Raw genomic sequence first — 17,465 nt, 5'->3', positions numbered from 1 at the left:
TGAGGAGGAGGAGTCCCAATGAAGTCACCCCATGAGAAAAAGCCAGGCACTGGGAGAAAGCAGCGCCAGATGGAAAAGCCATCCAGCGCTGTCTGAAGCACTGCAGCAAGGATTTTCAGCTGAGGGACTGCCTGAAATGCCATCCCTGTGGTGGAGAGAAACACCAGCCAGAGAGAGAAGGGGGGAGGGCTCCTACCTGTCAGAAGGCCCTAGCCGGCCTCTTTCAGTCTACTCCAGTAGCCAACTCCAGACACAGACAAAGGATTCTTTTCAAAGCCTTATTCCTTTTACAACTTAATAACTCTGTCACCAGCGACTAAGCTATGAACAGCAGAGTAACCTATGCCCCGGGTTGGAAACAGTTGGTCCCCTTTTGAAGGAGAATCACGGGAAGACCCTGAACTTATGGGCTAGGAAGAGTCCCTCCCCTTTTCCCTTGGGTCCTCTGGATGCGACCGTTGCTTGCACGCCAAACAGGTGCTATGCCTCCTTTCTGCACCCTCCATAGCTCGTCGCTCTTTGCGTCTGCGTCGAGCATCCAGCCAGCCCTCCTCCCATGCTCCTTCACTCCCAGGAGCACTATCTATGTCTGGAATGCTGGCAGGAGGAATCTCTGCCAGCTGCAGGGCCTGGTAGGGATGAGCGCGCTCCTCTCCCACAGATGGCTGTTTCTCCTCAGAATCAGCACTGCTCTGAGGTTCTATGGGCTCAGTGTCCCCCCTGACACTACCCTCTTCCCCTGCCCCACGGCTGTCATTGAGGCAAGGAGGTTTCTCCCTAGCACAGGGTCCCCTCAAAAGGGAGCATGGGGGGAGGACTTGCGGGGCCAAGAAAGGAGGCCGTTTGGAGAAGGGGTGGGAGGCCAAAGGGTTGCCCCCCTGCAGGGAGGCCGATCTCCACTGAGCCACAAGCACCAGGCCCACCTCAGCCTAGGGGGTGAGGGAGGGCTTGAAAGGTAGACGGGGCTCTGGAGGAGAACCAGTGAGAAGGCCTCTATCCAGCCTTCCCTCCCCAGCACCGGGTTCCTCCTTAATGAGGGCACAGGGCGGGCGGGGGGGAGGTAATTGTCTTGCTCCATCCTGGGAAAGAGAAACTTCTCCCTCAGCTGAACTGAAAACACGCCGGCTCTCAACAGGCGGAAAAGAGGGACTGGGGTGATCTGGCAGGAGGAGTCGTCAAGGAGGCAGGGGCTTTGCACTCTTTGGCCATTTTGAAGGTTCTGCCTATCAACAGGGAGCCTGCGGCTAACCCACGCCCGTTGGCACTTGTGGGGAGAAGTCAGGGGAGGGGCCCTTTCCAGTGGTGGTGCCCCTGGCGATGGAATACCCTGCACGAAGAGGCTCGCCTGGCACCACATTGTGGTCTTTGGGGCATCAGATGAAGAACTTTTCATTTTCCCAGACTTCCCCATTTTAAAATGTTTTCTCTTATTTTTTTTGTTTTATTTTAGTGTTATGCTGTTGCTGGTTTTATTCTCTATTAGACTTCAGGTTTATATTTTATTATTTTATAATAAAATAATACATTTTTCCCAGTAGTAATGTATGGCTGTGAGAGCTGGACTATAAGGAAGGCTGAGCGCCGAAGAATTGATGCTTTCGAACTGTGGTGCTGGAGAAGACTCTTACGAGTCCCCTGGACTGCAAGGAGGTCCAATCAGTCCATCCTAAAGGAAATCAACCCTGAGTGCTCATTGGAAGGACAGATACTGAAGCTGAAGCTCAAATATTTTGGCCACCTAATGCGAAGAGAAAACTCTCTGGAAAAGACCCTGATGCTGGGAAAGACTGAAGATGCAAAAGGAGAAGGGGACGGCAGAGGATGAGATGGCTAGATAGCATCACCGATGCAATGAATATGGACTTGAACACACTCCGGGAGAGAGCGCAGGACAGGAAGGCCTGGCGTGCTATGGTCCATGGGGTCACGAAGAGTTGGACACGACTGAACGACTGAACAACAACAACAAATACATTTTTACTGTAAACCACTCAGATAACTTAGGTTACTGGGCAGTGTATGCATATTGTAAGTAAATAAATACATAAATGAAATCTAGCTCTGCAGCGTCTTAATTGGAAGCACGGGGAATTAAACCCCCCACTGCAAAACATGCACTCTGCCAATGACAGCAATTCAGAAGTTTTAGGAAAAAACTGCTTAAGATGCAGGTTAAGATGCCACACGTGAACAGTTAGATGTGTATCATATTGACCTAATCTTGTCATCATCATCTAGGCAGAGATCAGCAACTGCCAGGCCCTGACACAGATCCCATCTCATCAGGGGCACCATCCAGCCCTCCAGTTGCCAACCCAGAAGGAAGGAGGGCGCAGGGGCTGTAGCCAAAGAATTTGGGGGCAATGCATTTTTCAGGAATAGCAGAGCCTTGGCCTACTCTTCCATTGCTCATTTTGAAGACGTTCCCCATTAAAACTAGTTCCTGGCCAGATCATAAAAAGCTCTTTGGGAGTGAAGACCAATGCAAGACTGATATGCATATAATCTTTCAGACAATAACAGATATCATTAAAAAATTGTTCTCAGTTTCCATGGTGATAAAAAGTAATGTCTCAAATCACCATAAGCTTCAATTCCTTCCAAGATATTTACTGATATACCCACATTCACATACGGTAAATTCCAATAAATATCAAAAGCATGGTGAATGCTGAAATTTACTGCCCAGTTTTAGGATATTTAGAGAAAAATGTCAGAAATCCTTGTGTGAAGAGGTTTGTGTTTGATGTTTACGGTTACTTTGCATCAATATAACAACAACAACAACAATAATACAGAAGTGGATGTGGGTAAACAAACTGAAATTTAATCCACACAAGCTGGCATTAGTGTGGCTTTGGCAAAGAAGAGAACTCAAAACAATCCACAAGCACAAACTTTTTCAACCAATGGGGAGTTGTTTTTAAGCACAAAGAATTTAAAATGTACACTTATTTCATTGGAGAAAGTGCAGTTGCAATTCAAATATAATCATGTAAAACAATCAAACTGTTCAAAAAGGGTGCCCAGGAGTTGGAAAGTACCACTCCTGAGTCCCAATGACATGCAAACAACCAGCATATAAATAAAATTGGCCTTACAACATGGAACATAAATGGCTGGGCTTGAATCCTGCAGGACCCTGAATAAAAAGGCTATATTTCTTCCAAGGATATTATACTGCTGCAAGAAACATGGGTCCAGGGGAATTTGCTGTTTAATAGTTTTCAATCATATTTTATTGGAGCAGTCCCTGGGGAGGGACACGGAAGATGTAAAGGAGGTTTAGGAATCTTAATTGCTACGTCTTTGTGCGTAAGCACAAGGATGCTGCCATCCTATAAATAACATGCAATGGCTGTTCTTGCTCATTTTGCTCGATGGGATCTGTTGATAATAAATGTTTATCTTCCCCCTCAAAAGAAGAAATTACAGACTGGGGAAATTTGGGCAGAATTTGAAACATACGTAGCAAATCTGCTCCAATCCTATCCCAATACATATGTGGTTTTGGGAGGGGACTTTAACGCCAGGATGGGCCCAAGTGATCATGCCCTATATTCCCAGCAAAAAGCTTACCCCCCTACACCTAGTATAAATGGCCTTCCATTTATTTGACAATCTAAAGATATAAAATCTAACTATTCTGGGCTCTTATTACATCAATTGACTACAAGGTTCAACCTGCACAGTCTTAATGGTGCATTTGGGAAAGACCATCCGGCGGAATTTACCTATCTGGCAGGAGCCAGAATGAGTCAAATAGACTATCTCATTGTATCCACAAACTTGATTCCCTTTTTGAAGGACATGGAGGTCATCCCAAAACTTCACAGTGATCATCACCTGGGCTTATTGACTTGGAAAGCTCCGCAACCCTATCTATGAAGTGCCAATCGCTATATGCCTATGATACTCCCTGAGGAGGTATCTTACTGTCGTGCCAAATGGACCCCAAGGATGGACAAGAAATTATGGGCCGTACTTGCATCAGACAACATGCAAAACATTAGGACATCTTTAATACTTAACACCCAAACAATGAGCCCAGTGGAATTATATCAAGAGTTAGCTCGAGAATTGAAACAAGCCTTCACTCGGAGAGCAAGGGTGCCTCAACAACGGCACCACCCACCCTTGAAGCCCTGGTTCGATAGGGAATGTGTTCAAGCAAAAAAAGCATTACAGAAGGCCTATCAAAAGTATAAATTGAGTTCTGATCTGAAGGCAGCTCAAGATCTTCCTGAACCAAAAAATCTTACAAACAGCTACTGATACAAAAGAAAAAAAAGGCTTGGAAGGAGAACACTGTGAAACTGATTCAAGCAGACAAATCTAAGGATCCGACCATGTTCTGGCGGTTGATAAAGATCTCGCCAATTTGTGGACCAACATTGCCAGACTGTTATATTCATCCAAAGACTTGGGAGAAGCATTTCCATCAATTATATAAGGATTCTGACACTGCTCACGTGGCCTGGAATATTGTGCTTGAAGATGCTCTGCCTTGGCCCCTGGTCTTGGCTTCAGAAATTTATGATCTAGCTGCCCAGATGAAAATGGGCAAAGCACCGGGCGAAGATCTGATCCTTCGGTGGTCAAAAACAACTTAGAATGGTGGGCCCCGGCTCTAGCGTCGCTATTCTCCTACATTGACATGACTGGGCAGATACCAGAAGATTGGGGCTCTGCCATTATTGTTCCTATATTCAAGAACGGAAAGAGAGACAACCCCGCAAATTACAGGCCCATCAGTTTATTAAGTATTATTGGTAAATTATACGCCAGGCACTTATAGAGGAAGCTTAAAGACTGGCTGGAACAGGATATGATATTGGCAGGGGAGCAAGCAGGCTTCAGGGTGGGCCACTCTACCATAGATCCATGCTTGGTGCTACAGCATCTCATCGAGAAATACATCTCAAACAAGGTCACCTCGCTCTAGGTAGCCTTTATAGACCTTAAGGCAGCTTTCAACTCTATTTTGAGGGTCAAACTATGGAATAAATTAGAGGCCTCTAACATTGATAGGCACCTGCTCCTACTCATTCAGACTCTATAGGGACACCTCCCTTAAGGTCAGATATAGTGCTCATGGCCACCTTACAAAGGCTGTTCCAACACAAAAAGGGATCAAGCAAGGCTGTATTCTCACCCCACTTTTGTTCAACTTCTACATTAATGCAATGCAATCAGCTAAACCATACTGATTTTCATCCCCCCCCCCAAATTGCGGGGAGGCACATAACTACTTTACTATATGCAGATGATGCAGCTATTATCTCAAGGACTCCAATTGGGCTTACAAGAGCATTGTGGAAGGTGACTGAATACTGTGAGGAAGAAGATCTGATGATCAATTATCAAAAAACAAAAATTATGACTTTTGCAAAAAGACCAAAAATCAGATCATGGATGATAAACCAGCACAAGATTGACCAGGTCTCCCAGTTCAAATATTTAGGGGTAGTCCTTCAAGCAAACGGTTCCAGGAAGGCTCACGGCAATTATGTGGCATTAAATGCACAGAGAAGTTTGTCAGCACAATCTATGAGAATGAAAGGCGACCACTCTATCCCTTTAGCCCTCCAATTATACCAAGCAAAAGTACTAGCGCAATTATTGTATGGCTCTCAATTGGAGCTTTTCCCAAATACCCAAATATTAGAACGTGTACAATCAAAATTTTTGAGGGCAATATTGGGTGTTCCTAGGGATGTCTCCAATGCAAAGATAAGATTAGAGACTGGCCAGATCAAAATTGAAGCTAGGGTTTGGGTGGCTATTCTTGTGTACCAGCTTAGACTGTCATATTTTCCTACTGGCCTTGCCCCACTAATTTTGCAAGATGATTTTAAATCCAGTTGGATTCAGTCAATTGAACAGAAAATAGCTTTCTGAGGTCTTCCCTTGTGGACTTTATTAAATATGGGTTTTGAACAGGCAATGGAGACTATCAAGCAGTGCGTTGCAGATACTGAGAGACAAAGTGACCACAATAGTGCCCCAGAATTCTATCTTAGGGAGGACTACAGACATGTCGTAATAGCTGCACCCTATCTTGAACAACTGGAACTACATAAACATAGAAGAGCATTTACTTTGGCCCGTCTAAATGGACTCCCCTCGGCAGTTTTGGAGGGATGGTACAAAAACATCCCCTGGTCAGACCGCCTTTGCCCCTGTGGCATGGAACAGATAGAAACTGCATCGCACGTTTTGTTGTGGTGTATATTTTATAGAGATATTTATGTCGCACTCATCTCCTCACTGATGAATCGCTTTCCGGGTCATACGGGACAACAATATATAGATATCTGACACTAATTCGATATTTACATATAGTGTCACCAAATTTTTTGCGGCCACGATAGGTGTTCGAAGAAGGATGCTGAGGGAGCTTGGACTTACCTAGTTGGATGAAAGACAAAGTTTGGAGAGTAATGCCATTCACCCAATATGGCTTATATGCATTACATTAGTACTACACTGTGTTGAAGTGTCTATTAATTTGATTGGGGATATATGGCAGATAATTTTAATGAAGTTCCCTTTTGGGGGCTGGTCTTTGACTGTAATCAAGTTCCTATCTATCTATCTATCTATCTATCTATCTATCTATTCAAACCTACAATGAGAACTTGGATTGTGGGGGAACTAGCTGAATTCTTGCAGAGGCTGGTTCTGGTGCGTAAACCAGGCCATGGATACATGCTGTCTGTTTGCAGTAGGATTTGTTGAGGTGAAAGGTTGAGGTGGTGGGGATTAGGTAAACTAGGGTCCCTAACACTCTTGGGAAGGAAAAAGAAGGTTAGGGTGAGCATAGAAAGTGGGGAGAAAGAAGGGGACAAGACGAGGCTTTATTTTAAGGCAAGGCTGTGTGATTGGGCCAGTTCCCTGTGACACAGAGATAGGGGAGGAGGGGTCTATCCAAAGGTGTAAGCACACACTCATTCACTTTTGTAGACATTTGTGATCTTGCCTGTTGTTTCCTGTCGACTAGGCCTGCCCAACCTGATCACAGATACTTAGTAGCTGTGGAACTTCATGTTGATGGCCTCTTCCAGAAGAGGTAGCCAACAGGCTTTAGAAATAAGGAGGAAACGCAACATGGCGCAAAAGGGGACCCAGCCACAGTCCTGTAGTTGGCCAGGGAAGGATGCACAGAAAGGCTGAGGTTCCAACAAATTCGTTCAAAGGTAGCGCTAATTATAACACACACAGCATAGAAATGGGGGGTTGGAGGCTGCGCTTTGTAGAAAGGCCTCCAGGGATAGGTAGGGTCCTATTTGCCTCGTTGATCTGAGGAAGTAATGTAATATGTAGCACTGAGTGGTAACTTTGCGCTTATTTTTTTTTAATGCTGTGACTTCTGTGCTTTCTGTTACTTTAAAAAAAAATCCTTTAACAAAAAATCAGAAACACTGAGCAATGTCTCATTCTGTTAGCGCAAATGGCATTGCGTTGGCAGAAGGTTCTAAACTAGGTTCTGAACTATGCACAAGAGAAGAATCCAACCAAAGTTACATTTGCACAAGCATGGTTGTGCAAGCAGGTTTACCTAACTCTTGTGCAACAGGTTACGCAACTGCTTGCACAATCAGTTGCACAAGCGGAATGGGCAATCGCCTGCACAACGGAAAGATTAAGCGGCGCTCCGTTAGTGCCATTTGAGTTTGCAGGACGTCACTGTAGGATGCTGCCTGTTGCTTTTTGCTAGAAAGTATTACGTTTTCTAATGAGTATGTCGCAATCATTTTATTACTTTGTTGTGTATTTAACAACTACAACCGTTATCTAAATAATTCTAACTCTGGCACTAGGGCACTTAAATTAATTAACAAAATAGCTTTAAGAGATTAAATCTGATGTACAGGAAGCGACAGTGTTTTGTCCTTTTGTCATAATCAAGTTTGCAATTAGCTTTCTGCAAACATGGATATTTTCATGATCAGAATATCTGCTTCCCTTATACTATTTACCCAATCTTATTATATTTTCAAGACTGAGAGATTTAAAACAGAAGAGGCTTGTGTGATATAAATTCCTAAAGCTGGCCATACGGACGACACAAAGATCGCTATCTACAGGACTTGAGGGAGAAAAACAATAATACTTGTCCCAGGACATAACAGTGTATGCAAGTTTCTGTGTTTTTCTGTACTTGAGCAGGTGACTTGGGAGTAATAATAAGCAGCAGCTGCGGGGAGATTTGCTCATATTCTGTTACATGAATTCTTTCAACTTGCATTGCCAAAAAGTAAAATTGAATTAAAGATACAACTGAACAGCCAGAAGGGGGGCTTCCCTACACTTACTCCTTCCAAGTCCCTTGAGTAAGGCTTTTTTTGCCTGCGAAGTCACAACTGCTAGTGCATCGGGAGGAGACCTTTGTTCGCAGAACTCGCGTTACGGGACTGTAACCTCACGGAGGCCCACAATATCTCATTTATTGATTTTTTGAATGCGTCCAATTTGCCACTGTTCGTTGGAGTTGTTTTTACAGCATTTTTATCATTCTACTTTTTGGCCTTTTATATGGCAATGAGTTCTCATTAGCTGTGATAAGATAGTGAAGGCCATGATCCTATACGCATTGACCAGAAGCCCTGTTTGGGCATTTGCCTGAATGCATGAGGGAACATGTGTGGGCCATGCACAGTGCCTTGTCCCTCAGTCTCCTTGCACACCAGCTCCCACCCTCCCAGTAGGGATGTATGAGAGACTCATTTCGGTTTGGTTTTGATCAGGATTTACCTTCTGGATCGAACACAGACTCAGACGCAATCTAGGGTCGAAGTCTGTACATTTCCGAGCTTGCAGTGTGATTTGTGGACCCGCCAAATGCGTTCGGAAGCATGCACACAATGATACGTAGAGTTGGAAACACACGCGTGAAAATACACAGAGGTTTTCATGAAAACAAAACAAAACAAAGCTCGCAATCTGGTATGAACTCTAGCTGGAGCAAGCTTCAAGATGAAATTCGGAGAACTTGCTGATTTGCACATCCCAGCCTCTCAGTCCCTGATCTTGCTGTGTTGAGCAGCCAGGTCTACACGGCTGTTCTACTTGTGTTTCTTGAGCATGAGTCGAAACATGATCGAGAATCCGGATAAAGCAGGACGACAGGAGCAAGAGCGGAGACTAAGGGGGTAAGCGCTGGTGTGCCGGGCGAGGGGGGGGCAGGCAGGGGCAACATGCTCAGCCACATCCCCCTACACAGAGGTAACCCTCATGCATTCAAGCAAATGGGAGTAAGTCCCATGTTACTTCCATTTAGGCATGCATAGGATTGAGCTGCCTGAGACTGAACTCTAAACCAGGAAGTCCTTGGATCATATCTCACATCAACCCCAAATGCAATAGGTGTCTTTCAGCAAGCCACTGTTCTTTCGGTCTCAATTCCCCCAATGTAACATGGGTAAAACAATACTGGAGTATCTTGCACAGTTATTGTAATGATTAGTGAGAAAATGTAGATGAAGTGCTTTGAGCACTTGAAATATGATATATAAATATTAAATCTTCAAAATACCGTGTGACTCTTACTGTTTCATATGCTAATGCACCCTTTAGTCCCTTCAATGCCTTTTAAATTTTTTATTTAAGAATTGAATTTGCTCATTCCACTCAAATCCCAGGATAAATTTCCCTTTGATCTTTATTGCATCTAATGGTAAGCCCTTTTACACGCATGTCGAACATCTGGTGAAAGACAAACTTTACCACTTCAAAGAAAAATGTCAGTCTAAAATAGTAGCAATTAAACTCAGATTTGGTCAACCGCCATTATGCTAATAATATATCATGTCCCAGTACAAGTGAGGTGAACATTTTGGCTCTCCTATGTAACACAGCGGCCCAAAGGGCTGAAAAAACGTTTCATGATCAATTTACATGTGATTAGCCAATTGGGCCTGACTGAACTGTGTATAACCGAAAATCAGGAATAAGGCTATTTATAATCCCTCCAGTTATGCAGTTTCACAACTCCCAGGAAGCAAGAATTAAGAAGCATATCCACTCCAGAAATAAGTGCTCTGCCTTTTTGTTTGAACAGGGAAGGTTTTAAAGTTGTCACACGCTTTAAATTATTGTTGCGATTGTGATTACATTTTTATAAGTTCACACAGAGAAATCTTTCTGAAAAATGATAATATCCAGAAGGCAGTAAAGTGCTGACACTCCTCCTCCTAGCTGCTGACTCGGCGATTGCAGCAGGTTAGGTTTACAAGATTTATAGGGAGTCTTCCGTGGTTTATGGACAGCAGGACCATTGGTAAATAGCTTGTTGCTGATCTGCAGAGCTTATCTGCTCCAGCCCACGCCACAGCACTATATGCTAAAGAAATGAGAAAACAAGGTATCGTTGCCACCTTGCGCTTTCCTTACACCAGAGGGCTATTTCACACGACCATATTACCTATGGGAGATGTGTGTGACTGAGTATATGGCAGGCACCTGATTGCGTCATTATTCATCCAGACTATGTGTCATCCCACCATCACCCAACTCACTTTCAAAAGCTTTGCAGAGGGGGCCTGCCAAGTTGCAACCTGGGCATGCTGTGAAGTCATCAGACGACCACTTCACCATGTTCATCATATACAATCCACATTTCACTACATTAAAAGGATTGTGTAAAATGAGCCCAGAGCTGCCATGAAGGGGGATGTCCATAGTGGCACTGCAACTTGTGGGGTTTTGGAAATACGAGGCTCTGAACACGAGGAGAATCACTAGCTTCAAGCTTCTACAGGTGTTGCTGCTTATGGAGGCAGCTGCCAGGAGGATGCTTGCTCCCGTTAGGATTCTGAACAAAAAACGCTTCTATGCCATCATTCATTAAAAAAGTAACTTCTAAACCAGCCTTTTGACAAGGCCTTCATCTTGTAAGGTGCTGGCCATGATGCAAAGCCATTGCTTTGGGCATATACAAGAAATATTTGATCTTCTGCTTGGGTTTTATTAAATGAAGGAGAGGTTTTACCAACAAATTCAAAAATCTAACCTAGATTGAAATCATTTAGTACAACATTTCAGCAAATATGGACTCTGCTTTTAAAGTTTTAAAAGTAGATGGTGGAGAGTGGTTAGAATTAGAAAAACATCCCTCTTGCAACAACCACAAAAATGTTTACACTGTCCCTTGTAGTTCCCAGCTAAAAGTTACAGATAATGTTCATGATCCAAAATAGCGCATGCACACCATCTGTGAACACACCTGGGTTTTTTGGACATTTTTTCTCTCAGAGTTTCCACCACAGAACTTTTCATGCTGCATTTTAAGCACCCTGGAGTTTAAAAATGTGTTTTGGGGCTTGGAACAAAAATTGTTTAAAAATGGAAACTAGGGAGGGGGGAATAGTTCACAATTACATGAATTACATGTAGCAATTTTTCTTTAAGCGGCTGCTTTGCAAAAGTGCGCCCTGTTTGGTTTTTAAACTCAGGGTGATTTAAAGCACAGTTTGGTAGTTCCTTAAGATAAGATTCTGAAAATCCAGCAAACATGTTACCAGCTCAATACGTGTACAGAAATGAATAAGGAGTGCAAACCTGTTATTAGGTTCTGTCCTGCTGGCAGATAGATTGCCTCCAAAATTGCCTCCAAAGACGTTTTCTTGGTGTCAAATCAAATCTTAACTTTTTTACTATGAATTAGAGCACACACACACACACACACACACACACACAGTGAGAGAGTCTGGAGTGTGAAACAAACTGTAACCAGCAATTGGCCTTGAAGGCAGCAACAGAAGCCAGAGCTAAAATTGTCTTATTAATATTAGTCAAGCAATAGGTGTCAGATTTTATGACCTGGCTGGTAGCCTTTAATATAACACTAGTTTGTGATGTAGTAATGAATTAGTTTTATTACACAACTGAGAAAAAATCTGCACGCCTGGTGCTTCTACATTTTGTTCTGAAGGGGAATGAAACCATGGAAAAAGATTTAGGTTAAGAGAAGACTACAGAGGAAAGTTTCCCACGCCCAGCCAAGGCAGAGCTAGTGTCTCCACACTTGCTGCATGTACAGTGTGCAGATCTTGCAGAATGGGAACAACAGGCCTGGGGACTGGCGGAAATGCTTGGTTTAAAGCTGAAGTCCACATGAAGAACTTAGAGTAGTTAGAATCTCTGAGGGCACCCTTAGCAGATTTCTCCACAATTTCAGACTTAAAAAGTGTTGTTGTTGTTTTTTAAAAGCATTCGATATTACTTAATAAAAGGTGGTGCAACTTCTGAATGGTATTTTCAGGCCGTGCAAACCTGTTTCATGTTTTCTAGTTGAGCAGGACCATAGATATTTCATGGATGTAATAAAGCCCACTATTGATGGTGGAAGATTTGTTGCGGTGGAAACTTCACACAAAGGTGAAAAATAATATTCATTTTTACTTCCTTATTTCTAGAAAAGAAGAATCCATATATATATATATATATATATATATATATATATATATATATAACATACAAGTGGTTTGCTTTGGTTTGTCGGCACAAAAATTAAGATGTAGTTATTAAGTAACGCTGTCAAACAGATCAGACAGGATCCACAGAGAGAGTCGGGGCTGAGTGGACAAAAGAAGTCAGAGAGCCAAAGAGCTTTAAGCAGCTATCCATTCTTCCTGCTTCCTTTTTAGGGGCTGTTGAAATGCAGGAGTCAGGGATTCTCAGGTGGCCCCAACTGGGTCTGCATTTGCAGTATAGGTAGGGCTGAGTAGGAACGATCCCTAAGATGACAACTCTTACATATTTGAGCCATTTGGTCACTGCCCTGTGTTTCATATTCTTTCAGTTATTTACAACTTTAGATTTTATAGTAGTTTTCGCTCGTTGGGCTTTTGTACTAGCTAGCAGCTGACAGCACATTTTGGAGATCAAAATGGCTAAAACAACCTTAATAATCAAACTGAACTGAACTATTTTCTTACTAAAGAAGGAATTTATATAATTGTTAGTAGCAACAGAAAATCTGCCAACCATTCTCTTTAGAATAGAAGGAGGCATTCATCATTTTTGTCCATGGTTTGCTGTGAAAGTCTTCTATTTCTCCAATAAGGAGAGTAGCAGAGGGGGTAGTGGAAAATGGGGAGAAGATGACCCCTTTGCTGAAAAAGACAGCAGAATGACTGGGCTGTAAGAAGAAGGGTGCCTTCAGCCTTGGATACATCTGCTTAGATTAACCTTGAAATGTTACGTACCAGTGGACAAATCTCACTGCATTCTTTCTCAAGACATTCCGTAATTCGAAGTCCTGTTACAGCATCTTCCATGTCTGTGCAGGAACACTCCGTACAGCCTTCCTCCCAAGTCTTCCCAATAGGATAGACAACATTTTGATGGACGCAAACCTGCCAATAGTTACAACGCATACTTATTGCACAGAAAATTGCATACCATTTGTTCTCATAGGACTCTTGCTTTAGCTAGCCTTCCAAGGGACTTGTCTGCTATACAACTGTAGTTTCCAAACCAGAGAGTTTTCACTTAGGTGGTCAGTAATGACGGGCAGGCTTTGCTGCATGATGGCTTGCCCAGCACTGCTGACGTCCCCTGCAATGTGTCGTTGCAGGAGTGCTGGGTGTGTTTTAAGACACATTCTCAATTGAAGTGGGGATACAGCAATGCCTGACAGGCCCAGCCAGTGCCCCACAGGAACTCAGTGTGTGCCTCATAAGGTTCCTCAGAATCCACTGCGACATGCTAGGATTCAGACAAATTCGTGTGGAAACGGTTCCCTGAGGGTAGAAAAGTATGAAACGCACTGCTCATAAATTAATAAACCATAAGACACACAGTAACTCTTCTTCCTCAGATCTAGGGATGTACGAAAGTCACTTACTTTTAACGAAATTTGATTTGCAGTGGGGGGGAGGCACTCCGTCCCTCCCCCTCAAAATTCTGGCCGGGGGGGAGGTGCTCCATCCTCCACCCCCGAATCCTGGCTGGCCGGGCCCACAAATGGCGGCAGTCGTAGCCGCTGCCGTTTGCATCCCTGCAGCCAGCCGTGATAGTCTACGTAAATGTTTATGTAGCCTATCACGGCTGAGTAAAAAAAAAAAAAAGCACGTACGCAAATGGCGGCACCCATGGGCTCTGCCATTTGCATTCCTTATTTTGGCACATCTTAGTCTACGTAAACATTTATGTAGACTACGGCAAAAATAAGGGGAACGCAAATAGCGTAGCGTCTACTTTTTTTTTTTTTACTCAGCCGTGATAGGCTACGTAAACATTTACGTAGCCTATCACAGTGTTTTTTAAAATTTAGCTGTGATAGGCTACGTAAATCTTTACGTAGCCTATCACGTTTTTGTTTTTGTTTTAAACTTGGAAATGGCGGCGGTGGCAGCCGGTCGGAAGACCGGCCGCCGCCGCCGCCAGGAAGATTCGCCAAAGGTAAGTCCCATCCCGGGGCAGGCGGGGGGGGGGGGCAAACCGTTTCGCCACCGATTTCGAGGGGCTGAATGCGCTGGCATTCGGCCTCCCCGAGATTCCTGGCGAAATTCTCTGACATCCCTACTCAGATCACCTTCCTGTCTCTCATAGACTGCATAATTGTCCCAACTCTTCAAACAAAGTTTGAGGAAGAGTTTTATATGAGGCAGTCCACCTTCCATGTAAGTTTGGCTGGGGAGGCTCCGCTCTGAATAGTTGTCAATAAAGAAAAAGAGAAGAGTTTTGTCTGCCTTGTCCTTGTCCTCTGACACTCCTTTCTAGTTATGCCTGCTGGTGAGGACCTTTAAAAAATTACTATTTTTTGAATTTTATTTTGGAAGGTTTATATTCGATTATGTGATCATCACTAGCTTAAATGGCTTTAAAAAGAGATTGGAGAAATGCATGGCAAACAGGAAACATCCATGTACAGAGGAAGGATTCCTCTTCATACGTTCAAGGCCCAACATGAGAAGGCTGGCCACTTTGGGGAAACATGCTGCTGGCATAGCTGGAAACTTTGTCTGATCTTTCAAGGTCATTTCAACATCATAGGCCCTGTTATGTTTCCCACCAGCTTTAGAGGCATGATTGGTTGGGGCACGAGGCAGGGCCTTTTCTGCTGAGGCACTCAGATCGTGGAACTCTCTGCCTAGAAAGGTGTGGTCATCTCCCTCTCTTTTAAACTGAAACTGTTCTTTGTTTTATTATATGATAATGATTTCAGTAATTTTTGGATTGTTGCATTTGTTTTATGTATTTTAGGAAGCCTGAAAGCCGCTTTGAATTTATTTATAAGGAAAAGTAGGTTAGAGCACAATCCATGGTCCTTGGGAGAGCATCTCAGGGACATAGTATTTTTTGAATTCTCCCTCCTATGATTTCAGGAGGGGGACTTTGAGATCCAATCTCTCCCCCCCCCCCGCTCCCTTGCAGCTGCCATGGGAAGAACCATGGCGCCTGCTTTCCGAGGTCACAACGACCTCAGATGACCTCACAGAGGAAAAAAATGGGGTTTCCAGTGGCGAGGAGGGGAGTGGAGCGGCCAGGATCCACAGAATCCTATGGCCTCGCCAGACTCAGCCCAGTTCCCAGCAGCGCATCTCTTCTAGATGGGCTCAGAGGCCTGTCTGGAGGGGAAAATTTAAAAAGGAGGATGGAGAGATGAAAATCACCTCTGTCGCTCCTCTGGCACTGCAGATGGCAGCCTGGCAGGATATAGGAATCTCAGAAGCCTCCAAGATCAGAGGCTTCCATCTAGCGGGTGGAAACAAAATAGGGGTGTACCCTTAATCATTACTTTAAATAAACAAACAAACAAACTAGCTTGCCAGATTGCACTTTCAGGATCACTCCAGATATATTGAATGTGAATCATTATCCAAGCAAAGGTAAACGTATTTCAGTTCCATTTATTTCAATTAGCAAGTTAAGTGCATGAGCATTGAAAGCTTTAGAACTTTAAAGTGCCTGGCTTTTGCCGGACTACAACCATGTTTTCTGTCCATCCACACCCCTACCCCACCTCCCCAGATTAGCATAACTAAAAACTGATCTTGGTGGATTATGTACATGGACGTTATTTAGGAACAAATTCATGGCTTTAACAAAAAAAATGGCTTTAAGATAAATTTGGTTAGACAGTTCCCAAATAAAATCTAAACGGGTAGAATAACATACTTGGCCTGAAGAATTAGAAAGGACAAAGTAAGTGGAATTGTGATTGGAGGAAGTACGAGTATTTTAGGCCTGTTTATGAGGAAAATGGTGTCTATTAACAAACTGAAAACATGTACAGAAGAGATGAAAAACACTGTAATCATCACCCTCTGTACTGAAACTAATTTTTTCACAAACCAAACCATAAGCGTTCTGTCATTTTAGGGTAGGGAGCCCAAACTGTGCTATTGGGGAGCCCGCCCAAGTAAACATTAATTGACCGGAGCCGCGCCAAGCCATAATTGTGCCAAATTAGATTTGCCTGCTAATTCTGTTGGTACAGATGGTGGCGATAAGCCCTATGCATGCATGGTTCTACTGACATAGCACGTATATGTTGTGACTGACTGGGACTCTGCTTGCATTGGTGCATTGACTGCCACATTGAAAGAGAGGCCTGGGCTCACACAGAAAGGCACAAAGTGTGCAATAGTATCCCACCATTTTGGTGGATAACAATAACCAGGCCTATTCCAAAGTGACAGACGGTGTTCAGATGTCAGGGATGGGTCTGGGATGGGTGCGCCAGGGCAGGGAGAGATGGGGGAGATGGCAGGCACAGTTCTAGTCCCCAGCATACACAGACTCTACCTCGGACATGGAGATCAGGAAGGTGGGCTGAGTGAGGTATGCGGAGTAGCCCACTCCTGATGTGAGCCTTGCCAATACAGACAGACATTCTCCAGGGGAAGGAGGGAGAGAGCGCCCTTTTTTACCTTGTCTGGAATGCAAGTGGTAGATGTACAACCACAGTCATTAGTGACCGATGTCGACAGATGTCCGGCAGGGCAGGCCACTGTGGCGTTGACACAGCTACAAGTGCACTGATATTCATCACAGCACTGAGTCTTCTTCACGGTATGCCTCCGGTGTGGTGGGCAGGGAGGAATGGGCTGTGGGCTGCATTCCTCCTTTTTGCAGACTGACAAAACAATCAGGAAACACAGGACATGATAAGCTGCTCAAGTGCTTTCCCCCTTGTTACAGGAAGATGTGGAAAAGGAAGTGTGGCGAACTCAGAGCATACAGCCCATCACACAGCACACCTAAGAGACTCATGCACACATGCAAAGACGGAAGGGGACCATGTAAGGAAGTAACCCCGTGATTTGGTGCTCCAAGGGAATCTTACCACAAGCATAATCCGGTCTGCATTTTCCAGGATTTGTCTGCAAAAGCTGGAGACCATCTTCACAATGAGGTACAGGAGGCAGTTTACAGGTGACCAGATCGCAGACTAAACACAGAAAAGTAGGACAAGAGGGATAAATGACGCATTCTGCAAGTTCTGTTATTTT

At 43.9% G+C, this 17,465-nt stretch overlaps 1 protein-coding gene across 1 annotated transcript in view; it reads right to left on the bottom strand.

The window, feature by feature from the left end:
* VWF (von Willebrand factor) overlaps positions 1-17,465 on the bottom strand; it is a 273,421-nt gene that overhangs the window by 43,134 nt on the left and 212,822 nt on the right. The window contains exons 41-43 of the mRNA XM_084811394.1: positions 17,300-17,404; positions 16,884-17,089; positions 13,212-13,361 (exon numbers count right to left, since the gene is read on the bottom strand). Coding sequence (XP_084667520.1) covers positions 13,212-13,361; positions 16,884-17,089; positions 17,300-17,404 — 461 coding nt within the window. The remainder of the gene's footprint in view (positions 1-13,211; positions 13,362-16,883; positions 17,090-17,299; positions 17,405-17,465) is intronic.

This window comes from Heloderma suspectum, chromosome 7 (assembly GCF_057233095.1).
Source record: "Heloderma suspectum isolate Gila_16-S chromosome 7, 16-S_ref, whole genome shotgun sequence".
Classification (NCBI taxonomy): domain Eukaryota; kingdom Metazoa; phylum Chordata; class Lepidosauria; order Squamata; family Helodermatidae; genus Heloderma; species Heloderma suspectum.
The sequence above is the reverse complement of the archived record's forward strand: the minus strand, read 5'-3'. Positions and strand labels throughout refer to the sequence as shown.